The 19,054-nt window shown below is 43.4% G+C and overlaps 1 protein-coding gene across 3 annotated transcripts in view; it reads left to right on the forward strand.

Moving 5' to 3' along the window:
* Window positions 1-19,054, forward strand: part of EFR3A (EFR3 homolog A) — a 165,694-nt gene that overhangs the window by 83,573 nt on the left and 63,067 nt on the right. For all 3 annotated transcript variants that reach the window (XM_050940803.1, XM_050940805.1, XM_050940804.1), the window contains 2 exons: window positions 774-923; window positions 12,242-12,379. In XM_050940803.1, coding sequence (XP_050796760.1) covers window positions 774-923; window positions 12,242-12,379 — 288 coding nt within the window. The remainder of the gene's footprint in view (window positions 1-773; window positions 924-12,241; window positions 12,380-19,054) is intronic.

Consider the following 19,054-nt stretch of genomic DNA (forward strand, 5'->3'; position numbering starts at 1 on the left):
AGGGCTGGCAGCGGAGCCCCGCCTAAAACGTAGGGGTGCTGCAGCACCCTGGCATCCATAGTTCCCCGGTTAAATATTTAACCATGTAATGATAGAATTTTAATCGGTTACGTGGGTATTGTTTTCACATGTTATTTACATCCCTATTATGGATACTGTATAAATGGCTGTAATCAATAGGACTAAGTCCTTAGTAGAGGTCCGAGCATATCAGTTTGTATTTTTTTGCAGTCAGCATTTTTGGTGTATTTGGTTGATAAATACAGATGTAAGTGCCCTTTCGTATTTTATGTTTCACTTTTATTCACTGATCAAGATACATGTAACTGTTCTAGCAATTCAGGCTGTCTTGCCTTTTCTGACTTACTTCTGTCATTTCTAATCATTCTCGTAGATATCAACCTTCAAAAATCTTGAAAGATTAGCTCCTTCTTTTTTGTAAGACATGCACTTGGTGCTTTGAGAGGCAGTCTGTACCATTGAACAATTATATATATTTGCAAGTTTACCTGAAGATCCATATCAGTATAGCTTTTAAAGGCCATATATTGTTCTCATGTGTGCATGAGTTGCTTCCATCAATGTCAGTAGGAGCCTTGTGTCCATTTAAAGGCAATATGTATGTCCTTAACAGTTTTAACCAGCTTTCCAATTTAATTCCATTTTAGAGCTGAAATGAAATCCAAACTGCATAATCATAGTGCCTAGTAACTAAATAAATCATTAAGTCTTATGCTACGTTTCCACCTTTAGACATTTCTTTTCTCTCCTAGGATCCGAATTGCTGGAATCAGAGGCATTCAGGGAGTAGTACGTAAAACAGTTAATGATGAGCTCAGAGCAACCATATGGGAGCCTCAGCATATGGACAAGATAGTTCCCTCGCTGCTGTTTAATATGCAGAAGATAGAAGACATTGACAGGTATTATGCACTAATTATCACTAATTCCGATTTTTTTTTAAAGCAAGGTTTAGATCGCTTTTCCTTCTCTGTTAGAGTAGCTCTCATTGTCACTGCGCACTTTGATAAACGTGTATAACTGGTAGCATAGATATGGTTAACTGCTAGTCTTTGCTTTGGTAATCAATGTTTCAGTTGTTCCAGAACCTGTGAGACTGAAAATTGGTTCACAAATTCTTTATCCAGATACCTTTAAACTTTTTAAAATTAAAAATCACTTGCTTCATGCAGTGTCTGATATAAATATCAGCAAATACCATTTCTGTCCAACTAAACAAACATTTTTAAAGTTGAATTTTTTATTAATTTTTAGGTAGTCCTTAAAGCAGTTTCTGGGATTTTTATTTTAGGGGAGGAGAAGTGGAAGCAAGATATGGAACTAAGGCACAAATGGCAGTTGAGCACCCAGCTGCTATTTGACTTTCAGTGGCTCTAACTGCCACTTGTACTTTTGAAAATCTCTCCAAAGATATTTGTGAATGAAATCACTGTACCTCTTGAGACTATACAACAGTTACTTTTCCAGTGCATTTTTGTATGTACCAGAATGTGTATCAAGTTTTTTTTTTCCATAATAGTATTGGAGCCATACAATTGCTGATAAATACTTTTCTGTGGAGCATGTATTACAGGCAAATGTCCATTTGCTAATCCTGTGGAATTGCGTCAAGCTAATTCCATTGTGGAGGTATTCTTAAACAAATCTTCCTTTTGGTGGCTGAATCTGGCCCTTTTAAGAGCCTGCCTGTTATTAGCTCTGGTAGACTTTCTACATCTACACAAAGCAGTCATTTCATGCTCTCTCTCATGCCTTCCTGCTTTGCTTTCCTGAACCTGCAGGCCCTTTGTGTTCTCTCCTGCCTCACTTTTTCTTCCATTTCTGGCTGTCAGCACCTGGCTCCCCTTCAAAGCAGTAGCAATTTCAAGCTAGGCTGGTGCCAATGGCTTCACACTTCAGACCAGTCATTGCCTGCCTGCCCATTTTTCTACACGCATCTCTGAGGCCATGTCTACATCTAAAGTTTTGCAGCGCTGGTTGTTACAGCTGTATTAGTACAGCTGTATAGGGCCAGCGCTGCAGAGTGGCCACACTTACAGCAACCAGCGCTGCAAGTGGTGTTAGATGTGGCCACACTGCAGCGCTGTTGGGCGGCTTCAAGGGGGGTTCCGGGAACGCGAGAGCAAACCGGGAAAGGAGACCAGCTTCGCCGCGGTTTGCTCTCTCGTTCCCGGAGCCACCCAGCAAACCGCAGGGAAGGAGACCTGCTTGCTCTGGGCTCTGGGAACGAGAGAGCAAACCGGGAAAGGAGACCCGCTTCGCCGCGGTTTGCTCTCTCGTTCCCGGAGCCCCGAGCAAGCAGGTCTCCTTCCCTGCGGTTTGCTGGGTGGCTCCGGGAACGAGAGAGCAAACCGCGGCGAAGCGGGTCTCCTTTCCCGGTTTGCTCTCTCGTTCCCGGAGCCCAGAGCAAGCAGGACTCCTTCCCTGCGGTTTGCTGGGTGTCTCCGGGAACGAGAGAGCAAACCGCGGCGAAGCGGGTCTCCTTTCCCGGTTTGCTCTCGCGTTCCCGGAGCCACCCAGCAAACCGCAGGGAAGGAGACCTGCTTGCTCGGGGCTCCGGGAACGAGAGAGCAAACCGGGAAAGGAGACCCGCTTCGCCGCGGTTTGCTCTCTCGTTCCCGGAGCCACCCAGCAAACCGCAGGGAAGGAGTCCTGCTTGCTCTGGGCTCCGGGAACGAGAGAGCAAACCGGGAAAGGAGACCCGCTTTGCCGCGGTTTGCTCTCTCGTTCCCGGAGCCCCGAGCAAGCAGGTCTCCTTCCCTGCGGTTTGCTGGGTGGCTCCGGGAACGAGAGAGCAAACCGCGGCGAAGCGGGTCTCCTTTCCCGGTTTGCTCTCTCGTTCCCGGAGCCCAGAGCAAGCAGGACTCCTTCCCTGCGGTTTGCTGGGTGGCTCCGGGAACGAGAGAGCAAACCGCGGCGAAGCGGGTCTCCTTTCCCGGTTTGCTCTCGCGTTCCCGGAGCCACCCAGCAAACCGCAGGGAAGGAGACCTGCTTGCTCGGGGCTCCGGGAACGAGAGAGCAAACCGGGAAAGGAGACCCGCTTCGCCGCGGTTTGCTCTCTCGTTCCCGGAGCCACCCAGCAAACCGCAGGGAAGGAGTCCTGCTTGCTCTGGGCTCCGGGAACGAGAGAGCAAACCGGGAAAGGAGACCCGCTTCGCCGCGGTTTGCTCTCTCGTTCCCGGAGCCACCCAGCAAACCGCAGGGAAGGAGACCTGCTTGCTCGGGGCTCCGGGAACGAGAGAGCAAACCGGGAAAGGAGACCCACTTCGCCGCGGTTTGCTCTCTCGTTCCCGGAGCCACCCAGCAAACCGCAGGGAAGGAGACCTGCTTGCTCTGGGCTCCGGGAACGAGAGAGCAAACCGGGAAAGGAGACCAGCTTGATTACCAGAGGCTTCCTCCTTCCACGGAGGTCAAGAAAAGCGCTGGTAAGTGTCTACATTGGATTACCAGCGCTGGATCACCAGCGCTGGATCCTCTACACCCGAGACAAAACGGGAGTACGGCCAGCGCTGCAAACAGGGAGTTGCAGCGCTGGTGGTGCCCTGCAGATGTGTACACCTTCAAAGTTGCAGCGCTGTAACTCCCTCACCCTCGCTGCAACTTTCTGATGTAGACAAGCCCTGAGTGTGTCTTTGGAATGCAGATTGCCCAGGCCTTAGAGGCACACAGCTGTCTCTGTGGCTTTTACCCTTGGAAAAATGGCCTGAACAAAGACCTCATGTTGCTGTTCTGAACGAGAGCAGCCTAGCCAGCCTCCACTGACCTTAGGATGTCTGTGCTAGAAGAGAGGACTTCTCAAGAGCAAGTAGACAGAGGCACCTCTAAATTACCGCCTTTCAGGTGCCTCTTAACCTCTACCTGTGCTGAGAAGCAGACAAATGGTTAACTAAATTAGTACTCATTAAAGAAATGGACACAGCAAGACTCTGACTTAAGTGGGGTTTGAGTTAGGCCTTAAAGGAGGTCATTTCAGATGGACCCTGGGGTAAAATTTATCACTTACAGAGCAAAGGAAAGTAATATCTGAAGCTAACTGCTTATTTGAAAGATAGTATTGTAAAGACACTCAGCAGAAAAAAATGGCTAATGCTTTTCCAAGTGGCAATAAGTGGCTTTTGTACACATGACATAAAAATGGAAAACAGTATTTATCAGTTGTTGACTCTTGGCCTTAAATGCTACAAATAATAATTTCTTGTTTTTTGCTATTGTGACTTTATACATGCAGAGGCAGAAGAGAAAAGCATCTTGAAGAGTAGGAGTACGAACCATATTGTTCTAGCAGATGGCATCAAAGTGTTATGTAGGAAAGACCAGACTTCCAGCCCAGCTGTATAGAGAATGAATAAATACACACTACCATCTTAAGGGAGAATGAAACATTTCTCCTGACATTGGTTGCTTTTAAGAAACAGTTATGGCTCTTCTTCAAGGAGTGTGCCTGCGCCCTTGGTCTGAGATTTTTGGTAGCGGTGCAAGGGAACAGAAAAGGGACCATTCTTCCTCAACCTCCGCTACCACCACTTATGACAGAGGAGGAGACCTTTGAGGAGCAAGAAATAAGGGTGGTTAAGGAGATGACACCTCTTACTAATATTTCCTCCTCACTGCCTGACAAAGCTGTCTTGCTTCCACCACCCTCTTAAGGCAAATGATGTTAGGCACTTTCAAGAACTGATTAAGTGAATTGCTGACATGCTTCAGATTCCCTTAGAGGTGGTTCAGGAGTCCTGCCTAAACTCCAAGAAATTTTGCACACCTAGACATCTGCAAATTGTCATTCTGGTGAATAAAGGCTGCTAAGACAGTTTAGCAAACCCTTGCTGCCATACCACCTACTTGCAAGAGGGCAGATAAAAGGCATTATGTCCCTGCCAGGGAATCAGTGTTTTTATTTTCTCATCCAGCTCCAGATTCCCTGGTAGTGAAGGCTTTTAGTGAACAAGGCAGATAGCATAGCTCAAAGTCCACTCTTTATAGTAAAGATGACAGGAGACTTGATCTTTTTGGTCCCAAATGCTATGCTTCACCCACACTTCAGTTCAAGATAGCAAATTATCAGGCGCTCATGGTCAAATATGATCATTTAAATTACCACAGACTTAATTCCTTTATTGAGCACCTGCCAGAGGAACATCGTGACCAGTTTAAGGCCACTGTAGACAGGGTCAGCTCCTGGCAAAGAGATCATTCCAGGCTTCCATGGATGCCGCATATACTTCAGCATGATCTACACTCACTGCAGTGGTCAGGAGGAGAGAGTTTTTGCTGCAGCTGTTGGGCTTCCCAAGAGAGGTTCAGAGTACCGTCAAAAACCTGCTGCAGCCCCAGGGGTTCAAGCCGTGTGATTGGTGTGGTAAGCCTATGCCCAGAGTGGATCCACATGCCACTTGTCTGAATTGCCTGGGAGAAGGACATTTGCAAGACAAGTGTAGTATTTGCAGAGGCTTCAAGCCCGGAACCAAAAGTGGGAAAGGCTATCGGCTTAAACTCCTTTTAATGGAGTCTGCTCTCTGGCCTCAACCAGCACAAGAGGTGGCACCAACCACCTCATTGCACAGCGCACTGGCCTCGGTGCTGCACACCTCGGCACCGAGGGAGGACTCTCATAAGGAGCATCGGCACCGCTTCCCAGTGCAGAAGGCCAGCTCATCGGTGCGACATCGTTCACAATCCCCAAGCCGCGTAAGAAGAAAAAGGTAGAGGGGGCCGTTCTCATGCCAAGAAGAGCAAACAGGACATCAGTGGTGCGACCCACACCGGGACACCAGAAGTCTGGTCCATTGGTCCCATCGCCATTGACTCTGGCCTTTAGGGGAGGTCTGGTGTTGGTGGACTCCCCAGTCTGGGAGGTGTTGGAAGAGGATCTTGACCTTCCCTTCACACCAGACAATTTCAAGGCCACATGGGACTTGATTGCCATGACAGCACAGTGCCCTGACTCGCATTCATTGGTTCAGGTATAGACGGCACAAGCCCCAGCTCATCCTGGAGCATATGGACATCCCTCGTTGCCTTTTAATATGCAGAGGATAGAAGACATTGACAGCTATTATGCACTAATTATCACTAATTCTGATTATTATTATTTTTAAGCAAGGTTTAGATTCTCTTCCAAGAGTAGATAGCTTTTCCTTCCTTGTTAGAGTAGCGCTCATTCCTGGAGTGCCGATACCCGGTACATCTGCAGCACACTTCGAGTATTGTCTGCGGCACCACCTATGCGGCACCGTGGCAAGCCCACCATGATGCAAGGCTGTTACACATCGCCCCGGTGCTGGGTCAGGGTCCACCCCTCCCTGGTCAGGCTTGGATTGTTCCTCTGAGTCAGAGGTGGAGTAGTTCGTGTCCCGACACAGCCAATACTGCTCAAGATCCAGGCACCGGTCTCGGCACTGTAAAACAGAGGACCCCTTGGTACCGATGGTGTCCTGGCCACTCAGTGGCAGAGGTCCAGTACAATGGCCCTTTTGGACCTCAGCTTACCTCATGAAATTCACCCCTCATCCGCCATGGCAGCTCCCAATCAGACCTCAACTGTTGTCTCAGGATGCAGGTCAGATGCTTCACCTCAATCTGAACATTCTTTAACTGCAAGCATAGTTCCTCAATGGTTCTTGGGACTAGAGGCCACTTGTTCATGAGAAGTACAAAATGTACAGGGACATACATCTCAAAGAATTCCAGGTACCTCACAGGGTTAGTAACCTCTCCTTTCCCACCAATCAGTGCTGGTTTCCTGAGCCCAGAAATGGCACTGCATGGTATAAAGCTGCTTCAGGAACGGCTCCTCTAAAATTAGCTGCTTTGTGTTAACCTCTTCATCATCCTCACCCCACTGAAGCTGGTGGTGCTACTGGACAGCTGCTTCTGTTGCCACATCATCTGCTGGGTGGTGCAGCAGGCGAAGTCCAAATTCATCCAACTTTAAGTGCCGAAATGCAGCTCAGCCTGCCTCTGCATAGTTGCCAGCATAGAAGTGCAGTGAGGAGCTTTGTTGGGCCAGGAGAAATACGAAAATGGGGCTAACCCACCCAGAAAGAGAGCATGGGACAGAGAAAGCAGAAACCTGGGGTTTTTTTGTTTAGTTTTTTTAAGAATTTGAACCCTCCTGGTTTCTGCTATGCATCCCACAATGCAGAGAGAAAAATCCCAGAATGCATACTACTTAGCAGCAAAACAAAGGACCATAGAAGATCCTCCAAGAACTCCATGTGCTTAGTGTACACAACGATGCAAATTGAAAAAATGCACAGCCATCTTGTATGCATGCTATTAGTGTGGCTTACGTACTGCAAGTTAAATAATGGCATCAATGTGGTTTAACACCCCCCACCCCACCCCACATGTAGGCAAACTCAAAGACTTGCTGTATCTTATAATTCTAATAGTCATTTATTCTTTTTCACTACTGCACTTTTATACTCTAGTACAGTTCTGTATTACAAGAGAGAAATGTACTATCTAATTGCTAGTATATAATATATTATTTTTCATAAGCCTGAAACATTCCTCCTACTCATGGTTTCTAGAATAAATGCTCAAAGTAGGGTTTGGAAGAGGTTTTATGTAGTTTATTACAAGCTGAGCAGGCATTTGTCACATACCCATTCATAACAGATTCTTTGATAGCTGCAGTGGAAAAATGGCAAAGTTCTCTGCAGTGAAACATTGTCATGTACTCAGGGCTGGATTAATGCAGAGGCTTTAGGGAATGCAGCTCAGGACCTTGAATTATAAGGGGTCTCCAAAATATATCCCTTACTGCATTGTTTTTCAGTTGGCAACCTGAGACACAGATCTGGCCTACAATGGTCTTTCATTTGCCTGGACATCAGCTGTTCCTTCATGCCTTCTGGGAAGCAGCAGCCAACCAGACCTGTTCTGGAAACAGCAAAGTTCTTTCCCCTTTCCCTGAGGTGTCTAGCCTATTCTCACAGGAAGGAAAGGGGCTTACAGGAGGGGGGGAGGAGGGAGCGGAAAGAGCCCTGCAGCTCAGGGCACGTCCACTCCCTTCGCCAACTTGTGTGAACAGAGATGGTTCCTCTGCTTCTCTCCCCTCCCTCCCTGTAATACCTGTCCTAAGAAGGAAGAGGTTAGGGAAGAGAACTGGAGCTGACCTCTGCCTGGAAGAGGGGAGGGGGACCCCGCTGCATCCCTCCCCTACTCTGGTGAAGAATTCAGTGGAAGCAGAGTTGGGGCTGAGCACAACTGGCGGGGGGAGCGGCACATGGGAGGGGCTAAGAGGGCAGAACTACAAGGGAGCTGAGTTGTTGGGAGCAGGGCAGATGCACTTCAGTTTATTTTCCCTCTGTTTACTATCATGCTATGTATTTAATTTAGAAACTTTTCATGTGCATTTAAACACATTGGAGCTAGACTGTGTTGCTACATTTCGACTTAATCAAGTGCTTTGTCAGATACTTAAGCAACTTAAAGTTATCTGTAATTAGGGTGACCAGACATCCTGATAAAATCAGGATTGTCCCATTTTTTAGGCGTTTGTCCCACGTCCCGATTGATGTTTAGTCGGGACGCAATTTGTCCTGATATTTCATACTCCTGGTTTGGTTTGGTTTGTTCTGCTGACAAGACTCCGTCTTTTTTTTCCCCCGTTTGCTGGCGGGACTCCAGTTTTGTGGGGGGGGAGGGGGTATTTTCTCTCTCTCTCTCTCTCTCTCCTGGCAGGACTCCATTTTTTTTCTTTTTCTTTTTTTCCTCTCTCTGCTGGTGGGACTCTTTTTTTTTTTTTTTTTTTTTTGCTGTGCCGATGGGACTCCCTTCCCCCCCCATGTGTCCCGATATTTTCTTCATCCCATCTGGTCACCCTCTCTGTAATTGATATGCTTTCATTAGTTAATTTGATTGGGTACTCTGCAGCACCTTTCTGAAAAAGACTGCAAGCAAATGTCAAAATTTCAGGCTATAAGAAAAGAAAATTAGATGTCCATTCATTTTTTATGAGTTTAACTTCTAATTCAAATTTTGTAGTTTTAATAGAATTTATATTAATAGCATGCTGTTCTAATAACATTACAGTGTATTTGTGTAAATAGTTGTTTGCAACATTGGAATATTGTCTACTGGCATGTTTAATTTTTTATGTTGAGATTAATAAATAGTCTGGCATCCCACTCTTGAAAGGTTGCAAGCCATGGCCGGTGGCAGGCTCACTATAGAGCAAACACCTGAAAAGCCATTTGGCCCTAGAGAGTGCCCTTTAGCCCACCAAGATTTGGACATTGCCTTGTCTGGCCCACCAGAAAATGTAACTGAATATCACTGTTGTAGGTCATTAAGAAATTGAAGTCATAGCATCACTATGTGTAATACTACCAGTTATGCGCTAAAATTAAAATGGTATTGTTCATTTTAATATTCATTCAGCTTTACAATTGGTATATCCTGTTTTAAAAACTAGAACTGAAATAATCAGTATATCTTAACAATAAAATGGTTGGCATTGGGCGTATGTGGCGGTAAATCACAAACCGTATATTTACACAGCAATGAGCCTCCCAGCCTGAGTCAACAGACTTGGACTAGCAGGGCTCGGGCTAGCACTCTAAAAATAGGCTGTGTAGATAGTGCTTTGAAGTTGTGACTCAGGCTCTGAACCTAGCTGCAGATTCAATGCACTTTCTACACAGCTATTTTAGAGCACTAGCATAAGCCTCGCTAGCCTGAGTTTGATGATCCAGGCCGGGAGGCTTGCTGCTTCAGGCTATGTAGATTTACCCTCTAATAGCAAATCCAGTTTTCTTTCCTATTCTGTTAGACAAGTGTTCTCATGATCTCCTCTTTTGCTCCCTAAAAATGTCTGATAAGCGTCTAATTATTAACAACCTACTTAGTATCGTACCTTCTAAAATATTGACCAGAGCAGAGGCACTTAGTCTTGACTATGTAATCTTAGATCACGATAGCCTTAAACCACAAACCTGCGAACACTGGAAAGCCTTAGAGCTGTGAAGTATGTTATCATTTGACTAAAATGACATTTCTTTTCAACCTCTGACTTTTTGTGATACTCATAGGCTATAGCTTTTAAGCTACTGAAAACTATTAAATATGGCGCCTCTTTTGATTGACATTCTTTGTAAACAAAAGTTAACACACAAGCATTGTGTTTCCAGAATTGAATATACTTGCAGACTTTAAGGTCTGCAGGATCTAGTTGTGATGTAGTTATGTGGGCAGCAATGTTCTAATTAGTTCCATCAATTTTTTTTAACCTGGAAACCAACTGTTACTGCAAAAGTACTGGAGTTTTCATTTCACACTCACCCACCTAATGAGGATTAAGCGGTGGGCAAGTGAAGGAGATCATTAGTCTTTGTTCTTGCCAAACTTTTGCCCAAGTTTTTGCATAGATTTGGGGCTTTTAATTCATTTTGAAATATAATAAATACATACAAATAAATCTTAGCTGTGTTACCAAAAATATTTTTTGCAGCCTGAAACATCGCATAACTTTTGCTTTAAATTATTTTTGACCTGTCTGTTATATAGGTTTACGGTGTATGTTCCTGTTTATCCAAAACCCCATTCAGATAATGTCCGCATTATCTGAATCCCTTCCTTGTCTCCCACCATGAGATACAGGCCCTCTATAGCATGCATCTCATGCTGGGGGGATAAGGAAGGCATTTGGATAATGTGGACATTCGGATAAAAGACCCTGACTGCAAGGAAGAGGGCAAGCCCTCAACCATGAGAGAGGCTGAAAGACTCCAGCAGCAGCACAGGGAACCCTCTGCAGCCCCGCTGTCATGGAGGGGAGACAGTGGGGGTCATGACAGGATTATGCTCTTCGCTGCATGGACTGCAGCCTTCCCTGCACCTTGTGCCTGCAGGGATCAGGTGTCCACCGACCCTGTGGCAGCGCAGGAACCCCTTTGCTGCCCTGCTATCATGGGAGTGGGTGAGCAGGACAGAGCAGAGACCTCTAGTTAGGACTGCAAGGAGGAGGATGAGCCCCCAGCCATGGAGGAGGCCACCTGCTGCTGAATGACTCCTGCCTGCGCAATAATCTGAATTCTGATTGAATGAAATCCATAAAAAGGCATTAAATAAAGTACTGTGTTTTATAATACTTTTTTCTGCTATACTTAGAGGGTTATGTAAGGCCAAGACCAAGAATGGCTCAATTTCTTTGGATATTTCTTTGGATAGCTGAGTTCAGGGCTGATACAAATGCAGCTGGGGCTCCTTCAAAACTGTTTCACTTGTTCTTCTTTTACTAGACACAAGGTTCATTGCAGGAACTTTTTGTCCCATTTGCCCCAAAGTACTCCTCTAATAAAAGTTGCATGTGAAAGGGGAAGGCGGTAGAGAGTGTGTTCACCGATTATGTTTTTCTGGAGACAGTTACAGCAGGGGATGGAGGTTCCTTCAGATCAGGAACCTCCTTCCAATTCCTTCAGAAAAGGATGGAACCCTTCAGATAATGTAAGGATTGACAGAATTGTCTGAATTAAACCTAACCAAATCATATAGCTACATAGCTAACTAGTGTGTTTGATCTTGCCAAATAGGTTTTTAGATTTAAAGCTGTCTAGGATGAAAAGACACCCATTTGTTCACCAGGTTTCTCAGTCCATAGACAAATCTACAGTACTAGATGCGATGGTGTTACTGGACAAGTAACATGTCAAAACTCAGTATTGATAGCCATTGTTTTGCCTCCTGTCAGGTACTGGTCCTATAACTAAATTATTTATTGAACTCCTACAGTTTGCTTGGGGGAGAACAGATATGTAAAGACTGACATTCAGTCTCTGCTCCAGATAGTTCACAACCTAGTACAGACACACACAATTTTTGAGCCACAAAAATACACAGGGCTTGACTAGATGGACAGTTAGTGCACAGTAGGCTGTGGTGTAAATCTACAGCACACTAATATGCAGTGCACTAACTAGCTACGTGAAACTGGAGTAGATCAAAGCACGCTATACTTCTAGTGTGCAGTAGAAGCATCCACATGGTTAGTTAGTGCCTGGCATTATAGTGCACTCTAGATTTACATCCCAGCTTGTCGTGCACTGTCTGTCTTGGAACATGCTGGATGAGACATCTTGCAGAGGTCATTGTTGAGTGGCTTGGCATAAATCAAGCACTTGAATACTAGATGGATGAGAGCCATAAAAGTACGTAGGGATAGGTGTATGAGTAACAAGTAAGAATAACTCCAGTGCAACTTGTTTCTTTGTTTCAGTCGAATTGGCCCACCCTCTTCCCCTACAGGAGGAGAGAAAGAGGAGAACCCTGCTGTGCTGGCTGAGAATTGTTTTAGAGAACTGTTGGGCCGAGCAACCTATGGGAATATGAACAATGCTGTCAGACCAGTTTTTGCGTGAGTAGAAAACAAATCTCAAAATGACTGTTTGTCCTAAAAGTTGGAAGTGTGTTTAATATTTCAATAAAAAAGATTAACAGTTTTAATACTAATGACAAACTTCTTCACTGTATATATGAAAAGCTTCTCTTGAGGTATTCTAATCTTTCTTCCCTGCTCATCACTCTGATCATGTCACTTTGAATCCTTTCACTGGCTCCTCCTGTTTCATCTCATAAAATTCTAGCCCATAAAATTTCTTCTTGTCCCCTTTTTAAGGGCCCTTCAAGGGCTAGATGCCAGCTTTGTCCTCTCATCTGTTAGCTTCCACCATGCAGCCCTTGTACTATAGTGCCCTGGATGGGTTGTCACCTGTGGAGACTGAACTTGGAATTACTGTTTTAATTCAGCAGTTTTCCTCTACTGCCTGAGCTAAAAGACCCAACTCTATTTGCTCAAAGACCCATTGCCAACTCATAAACTGCTATGGTCCAGCCTCCAGAAGGGAACCGCTCCGCATTCATTCCAGTAAGCATGGGTTACACATGGAACACCCCTCTGAATTAATACATATGGATACTACTTACGCTTCCTTAAAATCCCTCTTCAAGAAGCACCTCTGCTTGTGAACCTACAGGAAATCAGGCAGCTGATAATGATTTTGTTGTGCATTAGTCAGGGAAAGCTAATTATATTAAAGTGTATTTGGTACCTTCAATAATGATTGGCTTGTGCACAGAACTAACTGTTCTCCCCCATCATCTTTTCCTGCCTTCTGATTTTCACAATTTTGATTGTCTCAGATTAAATTATAAGATCTTTGGGTCCAGAACTGACTCTTCTGCTATGTGTTTGCGTAGCATCTAGCACAGAGGGAGCTGATACTGATTTGGGCCTCCAAGTTAGCACCAATAGAAATAAAAAGCCAAATCAATAGAAATATCCTTCTTGCAGTTAATCTATTAAAGTAATATTTGTTTATTTTTATGACCTATGTGAAGTTCATACATTATAAATGCAGAGCATGCATACTTTCAAACACATTTGTGAATCGTTAGTTGTCCATAATGCATTTTAACCAAAGTGCAGAGGTTACATACTGAAATGGAAGAGTGTTCCACCAACATTTTGCTACGTAAATAGCTGAATATCAAACATGAATGAATGGTAGAAACTGGCATTTATATTCCAATAATGATTTCACAGTGATATAAATTACTGAAAGCAATTTACACCACATGGAAAGACCTGGAAGGAAATTGGAGCAGTTACTGTTTTTGCTGCTTCATATTCTGACATCAGTATTCATACTGAAGAAGCTAAATCTGAAGATATAAGTGGTTTGTGTTTTCCCCTTAGAAGTGGCACCAGTTCTACCTTCACTCAAGTGGCACAACTCCCAGTGACTGCAGTAGGTGTTGCAGTCGTGTACTGGGCCTACTTCTGCATTCAAGGACAAGTCTGCCTAGTAACCAACAATCTTCATTTGTCTAGAAGTGCTCCAAACTTTGCAAATCCATCCCTGGTTAATGAGTCCCAGTCAGTGTGCCAGACCATGCAGCCTACAGACTGAAGGGTCATCTACTGCACTGTTTTCCTGCAACTGCAGAGCTCAGTGAAGAATAACCATTAGGCCAGCTAGTGTCTGATGCCTCTTGCTTTACTATGCCTCTGAGTTAAGCCCTTTGAAGCCTCGGTGAGGAAGCAGTATAACAGCCACCCTCTCTCTGCATTCTAAGTTTCTCTGGGATAAAGGAGAGAGGAATCCTTTTAGCAGATGAAGAAATAAGATTTTCTTGACTGTGTCCATTTATAAGAGAGCTTATCTGAATCTCTGGCAAAGCTCTCTAGAGGGGAAAGATAATCCAATAGTTAATGCATTAACCTGGGAGACCCAGATTCAATCCCTTGGTCTGCCACAGACTTCCTGTATTACCTTGAGCAAGTCTCTGGCCATCAGTAAAATGGACATAATAGTACTTTCCTATTTCACAGGGGTGTTGTGACGATGAATACATTAAAATATTGTGAGGCTGTCAGTACAGTAACAGGGCTGGCAACATTAGTACCTGATGTTTTTCAGGATTGACTTTAAAATCTTGCCTTTGGCAAGAATTCGTAATGCTCATTCAGTGTCAATATGACTATTAATATATGCCTTGTCTCAAATTCTCACTTTTAGTTTTGGTGAAATCTGACTATTACTGGTTAGTGAAAGTTGAAAAGAGTTATAGTAATAAGCACACATTGGGTTGTGTTTTGTTGTTGTTGTTTGTTAACATTCTCAGACTGTTTAGAATCTCATATAGCTATACCTCAGCTATTTGTACTATGTCTCCAAGGGGAAAGGAAGGCTATTCACTATAAATTGTGTTTTCAGAGTATAATACCCCTACAGACTTGAATTTTATCACAGCATCATCTGTATAAAGTTTTTGTAATAATAGAGAAGGATTGGTTGGCCTTCCAACAAATGTGATTCAAGAGACTGCTTTCTGAATGGTTCTTGAATTGCACCATTAAGGCTCATACTCCGAAGAATGTGGATCTGCATTTGCAGTGTAGTCTGATAACTCTCTAGCTACTCTACAGGAATGTTATTGGCCTCTACTTTCTTGGTGTTTAGAAATACTTGTAGACTGATACCTTATGCTCCCAGCTGACTTCTATCGTTTAATTAAGCTATATATATATATTTTTTTCCTTTTAATACTCTTCAGTAGTTATGCCTTCAGATTGTGTTCATTTTAGTCTCTCTTCTCTGAATTTCTTTGAGTCGAGATGAAAAATGCTGTATGCCTAAATACAACATGGGAAATTACTGGCTAGGCAGTAGTACTGCAGGAAAGGATCTGGGGGTTATAGTGGATGACAAATTTAAATATGAATCAACAATGTGATGCATTTGCAAAAGGCTAATGCTATTCTGGGGTGCCTTATCAAGTGTTATGTATAAGACATGGAGGCAATTCTGTTCAGCACTGGTGAGGCCTCATGGAGTACTGTGCCCAGTTTTGGGCACCCCACCTCAGAAAGATGTGAAGAAACTGGAGAGAATTCAGAAGAGAGCAACAAAAATGACTAAAGGTTTAGATAACCTGACCTGTGAGAAAAGGTTTAAAAAACTGTTCATGTTTAGTCTTGAGGAGATGGATTTTTTGAGGGTGAGGAGCTGGTAAGTCTTCAAATATAAGAACATAAGAATGGCCATACAGAGTCAGACCATAGATCCATCTAGCCCAGTATCCTATCTTCCAACAGCGGCCAATGACAGTTGCCCCAGAGGGAATGAACAGAGCAGGTAATCATCAAGTGATCCATCTCCTGTCGACCATCCCAGCTTCTGGCAAACAGAGGCTGGGGACACCATCCCTGTCCATCCTCACTAATAGCCATTGATGGACCTATCCTCCATGAATTTATCTAGTTCTTTCTTGAACCTGGTTATAGTGTTGCCCTTTACAACATCCTTTTTCAAAGAGTTATACAGGTTGACTGTGCATTGTGTGAAGAAATACTTCCTTTTGTTGGTTTTAATTAAACCTGCTGCCTATTAATTTCATCAAGTGACCCCTAGGTCTTGTGTTACGAGAAGGAGTAAATAACACTTCCTTATTTACTTTCTCCATACTAGTCATGATTGTATAGCCCTCTATCATAGCCCCCCCCTTAGTCATCTCTTTTCCAAGCTGAAGAGTCCCAATCTTATTAATCTCTCCTCATATAGAAGCTGTTCTGAACCTTTTCCAATTCCAATATATTTTTTTTTGATATGGGGTAACCACATCTGCATGCAGTATTCAAGATGTGGGTGTACCATGAATTTATATAGAGGCAATATATTTTCTGTCTTATCTATCCCTTTCTTAACGATTCCCAAAAATCTGTTTGCTTTTTTGACTGCTGCTGCACATTGAATGGATGTTTTCAGAGAACTATCCACGGTGACTCCAAGACCTCTTCCTTGAGTGGTAACAACTAATTTAGGTCCCATCATTTTATATGGATAGCTGGGATTGTTTCCAATGTGCATTACCATGCATTTATCGACATTGAATTTTATCTGCCATTTTGTTGCCCAGTCACCCAGTTTGTGAGATCCCTTTGTAGCTATTCAGAGTCTGCTTTGGACTTGACTATCTTGAGTAGTTTTGTTTCATATGCAAACTTTGTCACTTCACTGTTTACTCCTTTTTCCAGATCATTTATGATTATACTGAATAGTACTGGTCCTAGTACAGATACCTGGGGGACACCAATATTTACCTCTCTCCATTCTGAAAACTCACCATTTATTCTTACCCTGTGTTTCCTATCTTTTAACCAGTTACCAGTCCATGAGAGGACCTTCCCTCTTATCCCATGACAGATTACATTATTTAAGAGCCTTTGGTGAGGGACCTTGTCAAAGGCTTTCTGAAAGTATAAGTACACTATGTCCACATGCTTGTATAATTCTAGTAGATTGGTGAGGCATGATTTCCCTTTACAAAAACCATGTTAACTCTTGCCCAACAAATTATGTTCATCTCTGTGTCTGATAATTTTGTTCTTTACTATAGTTTCAACCAGTTTTCCCGGTACTGAGGTCAGGCTTACTGGCCTGTAATTGCTGGGATCACCCCTGGAGCCCTTTTTAAAAATTTAAATCCGCTTCTGTACCAAATGACTGGATAGCTAATGTGACACTCACCGCCCCCCAACCCTCTGGCCCAACCCTAAGCCCCCTCTCACACTCCAAACTCCTCTGCCCCACCCCTGCCACTCATCACCTCCATATTGGTGGACATGACAAAATTCATTCCGCTCTGGTTATAAAAGAGGGAACATTGGGAATACCATCTGATCCTGGTGACTTATTGCTGTTTAATTTATCAATTTGTTCCAAAAATCCTCTAATGACACCTCAATCTGGGTCAGTTCTACAGATTTGTCACCTCAGAAGAATGGCTCAGATTTGGGAGTCTTTCTCACATCCGCAGTCATGAAGACTTATGCAAAGAATTAATTTAGTTTCTCTGCAGTGGCCTTATCTTCCTTGAGTGCTCCTTTAGCATCTCGATCGTCCAGTGGCCTCACTGGTTGTTTAGCCGCTTTCTGCTTCTGATGTACTTAGATTTTTTTGGCATTACTTTTTGAGTCTTTGGCTAGTTGTTCTTCAAATTATTTTTTGGCTTCCTAATTATATTTTTATACTTAATTTGCCAGAGTTTATGCTCCTTTCTATTTTCCTCACTAGGATTTAGCTTCCACTTTTTAAAGGATGCCTTTTTGCCTCTCACTGCTGCTTTTACTTTATGTGGGTGCGGTGGCATTTTTTTTGTTTTCTTACTGTGTTTTTAAATTTGGAGTATACATTTAAGTTGAGCCTCTATTTTGTTGTCTTTAAATAGTTTTCATGCAGCTTGCAGGGATTTCACTTTTGGCACTGTACCTTTTAATTTCTGTTTTAACTTTCTTCCTCATTTTTGTGTAGTTCCCCTTTCTGAAATTAAATCTACAGTGTTGGGCTGCTGTGATGTTTTCCCGCCACAGGGATGTTAAATGTAATTATATTATGGTCTCTGATACCAAGCGATCCAGCTATATTCACCTCTTGGACCTGATCCTGTGCTCCACTTAGGCCTAAATCAAGAATTGCCTCTCCTCTTGTGGGTTCCAGGACTAGCTACTCCAAGAAGTAGTCATTTAAGGTGTCAAGAAAATGTATCTCTGCATCACATCCTGAGGTGACATGTTCCCAGTCAATATGTGGATAGTTGAAATCCCCCGTTATTATTGAGCGTTTTATTTTTATAGCTTCTCTAATTCCCTGAGCATTTCACAGTCACTATCGCCATCCTGGTTAGGTGGTTGCTAGTATATCTCTACTGCTGTATTCTTATTATTTGAGCGTGAGATTATCATCTATAGCGATTCTATGGTACAATTTGGTTCACTTAAGATTTTTACTTCATCTGTTCTATGCTTTCTTTCACATATTGTGTCACTCCCCTACCAGCACGACCTGTTCTGTCCTTCCGATATGTTTAGGGCTGTTATAAAGAGGACATGGAGAACAATTGATCACTGTCCACAGAACATAGGACAAGAGGTAATTGTCTTAATTTACAACAAAGGCGTTTTAGGTTAGTTATTACGAAACCCTTTTTAACAATAAGGATAGTTAATTACTGGATAGGTTACCAAGAGAGGTTGTACGATCCCCATCACTGGAGTTACTAAAAACTGGCTACACAAACATCTGTCAGGGATGGTCTAGGTGTACTAGTCAGTGCAGGGGGCTGGACCAGATGACCTGTCAAGGTCCCTTCCACCTATATTTCTCTGCTTGTGTGTTTAAACACTAAGTAGTGATTGTAGTGATGTACCAAAAAATACCAGCACATACCATATGCTAGATGTACTTTCTAGACAGTGACTTATACAGTCACACTGCAATGTTCTTAGTCCTGATGTGTTCTCTGTACTTCTCAGTCATGTGGTGCCATAATATTTTGCAAGCTCCTATCCCATTTGCAGTCATCTTCCAAATTACCAATTCCTCTAACTAAAACTGGTTATTTCCATTCTAACACCATGTTTTCAACATTCCCATCTTTGTGGCTGAAACTTTCCATGCTTAGGCTCTGCTGATTACTGGAACTATTTTTGCTGAAAAGTTCCATGTTATGAAAACTTTAGCACATGGAA

Source organism: Gopherus flavomarginatus, chromosome 2 (assembly GCF_025201925.1).
Source record: "Gopherus flavomarginatus isolate rGopFla2 chromosome 2, rGopFla2.mat.asm, whole genome shotgun sequence".
Lineage (NCBI taxonomy): Eukaryota > Metazoa > Chordata > Testudines > Testudinidae > Gopherus > Gopherus flavomarginatus.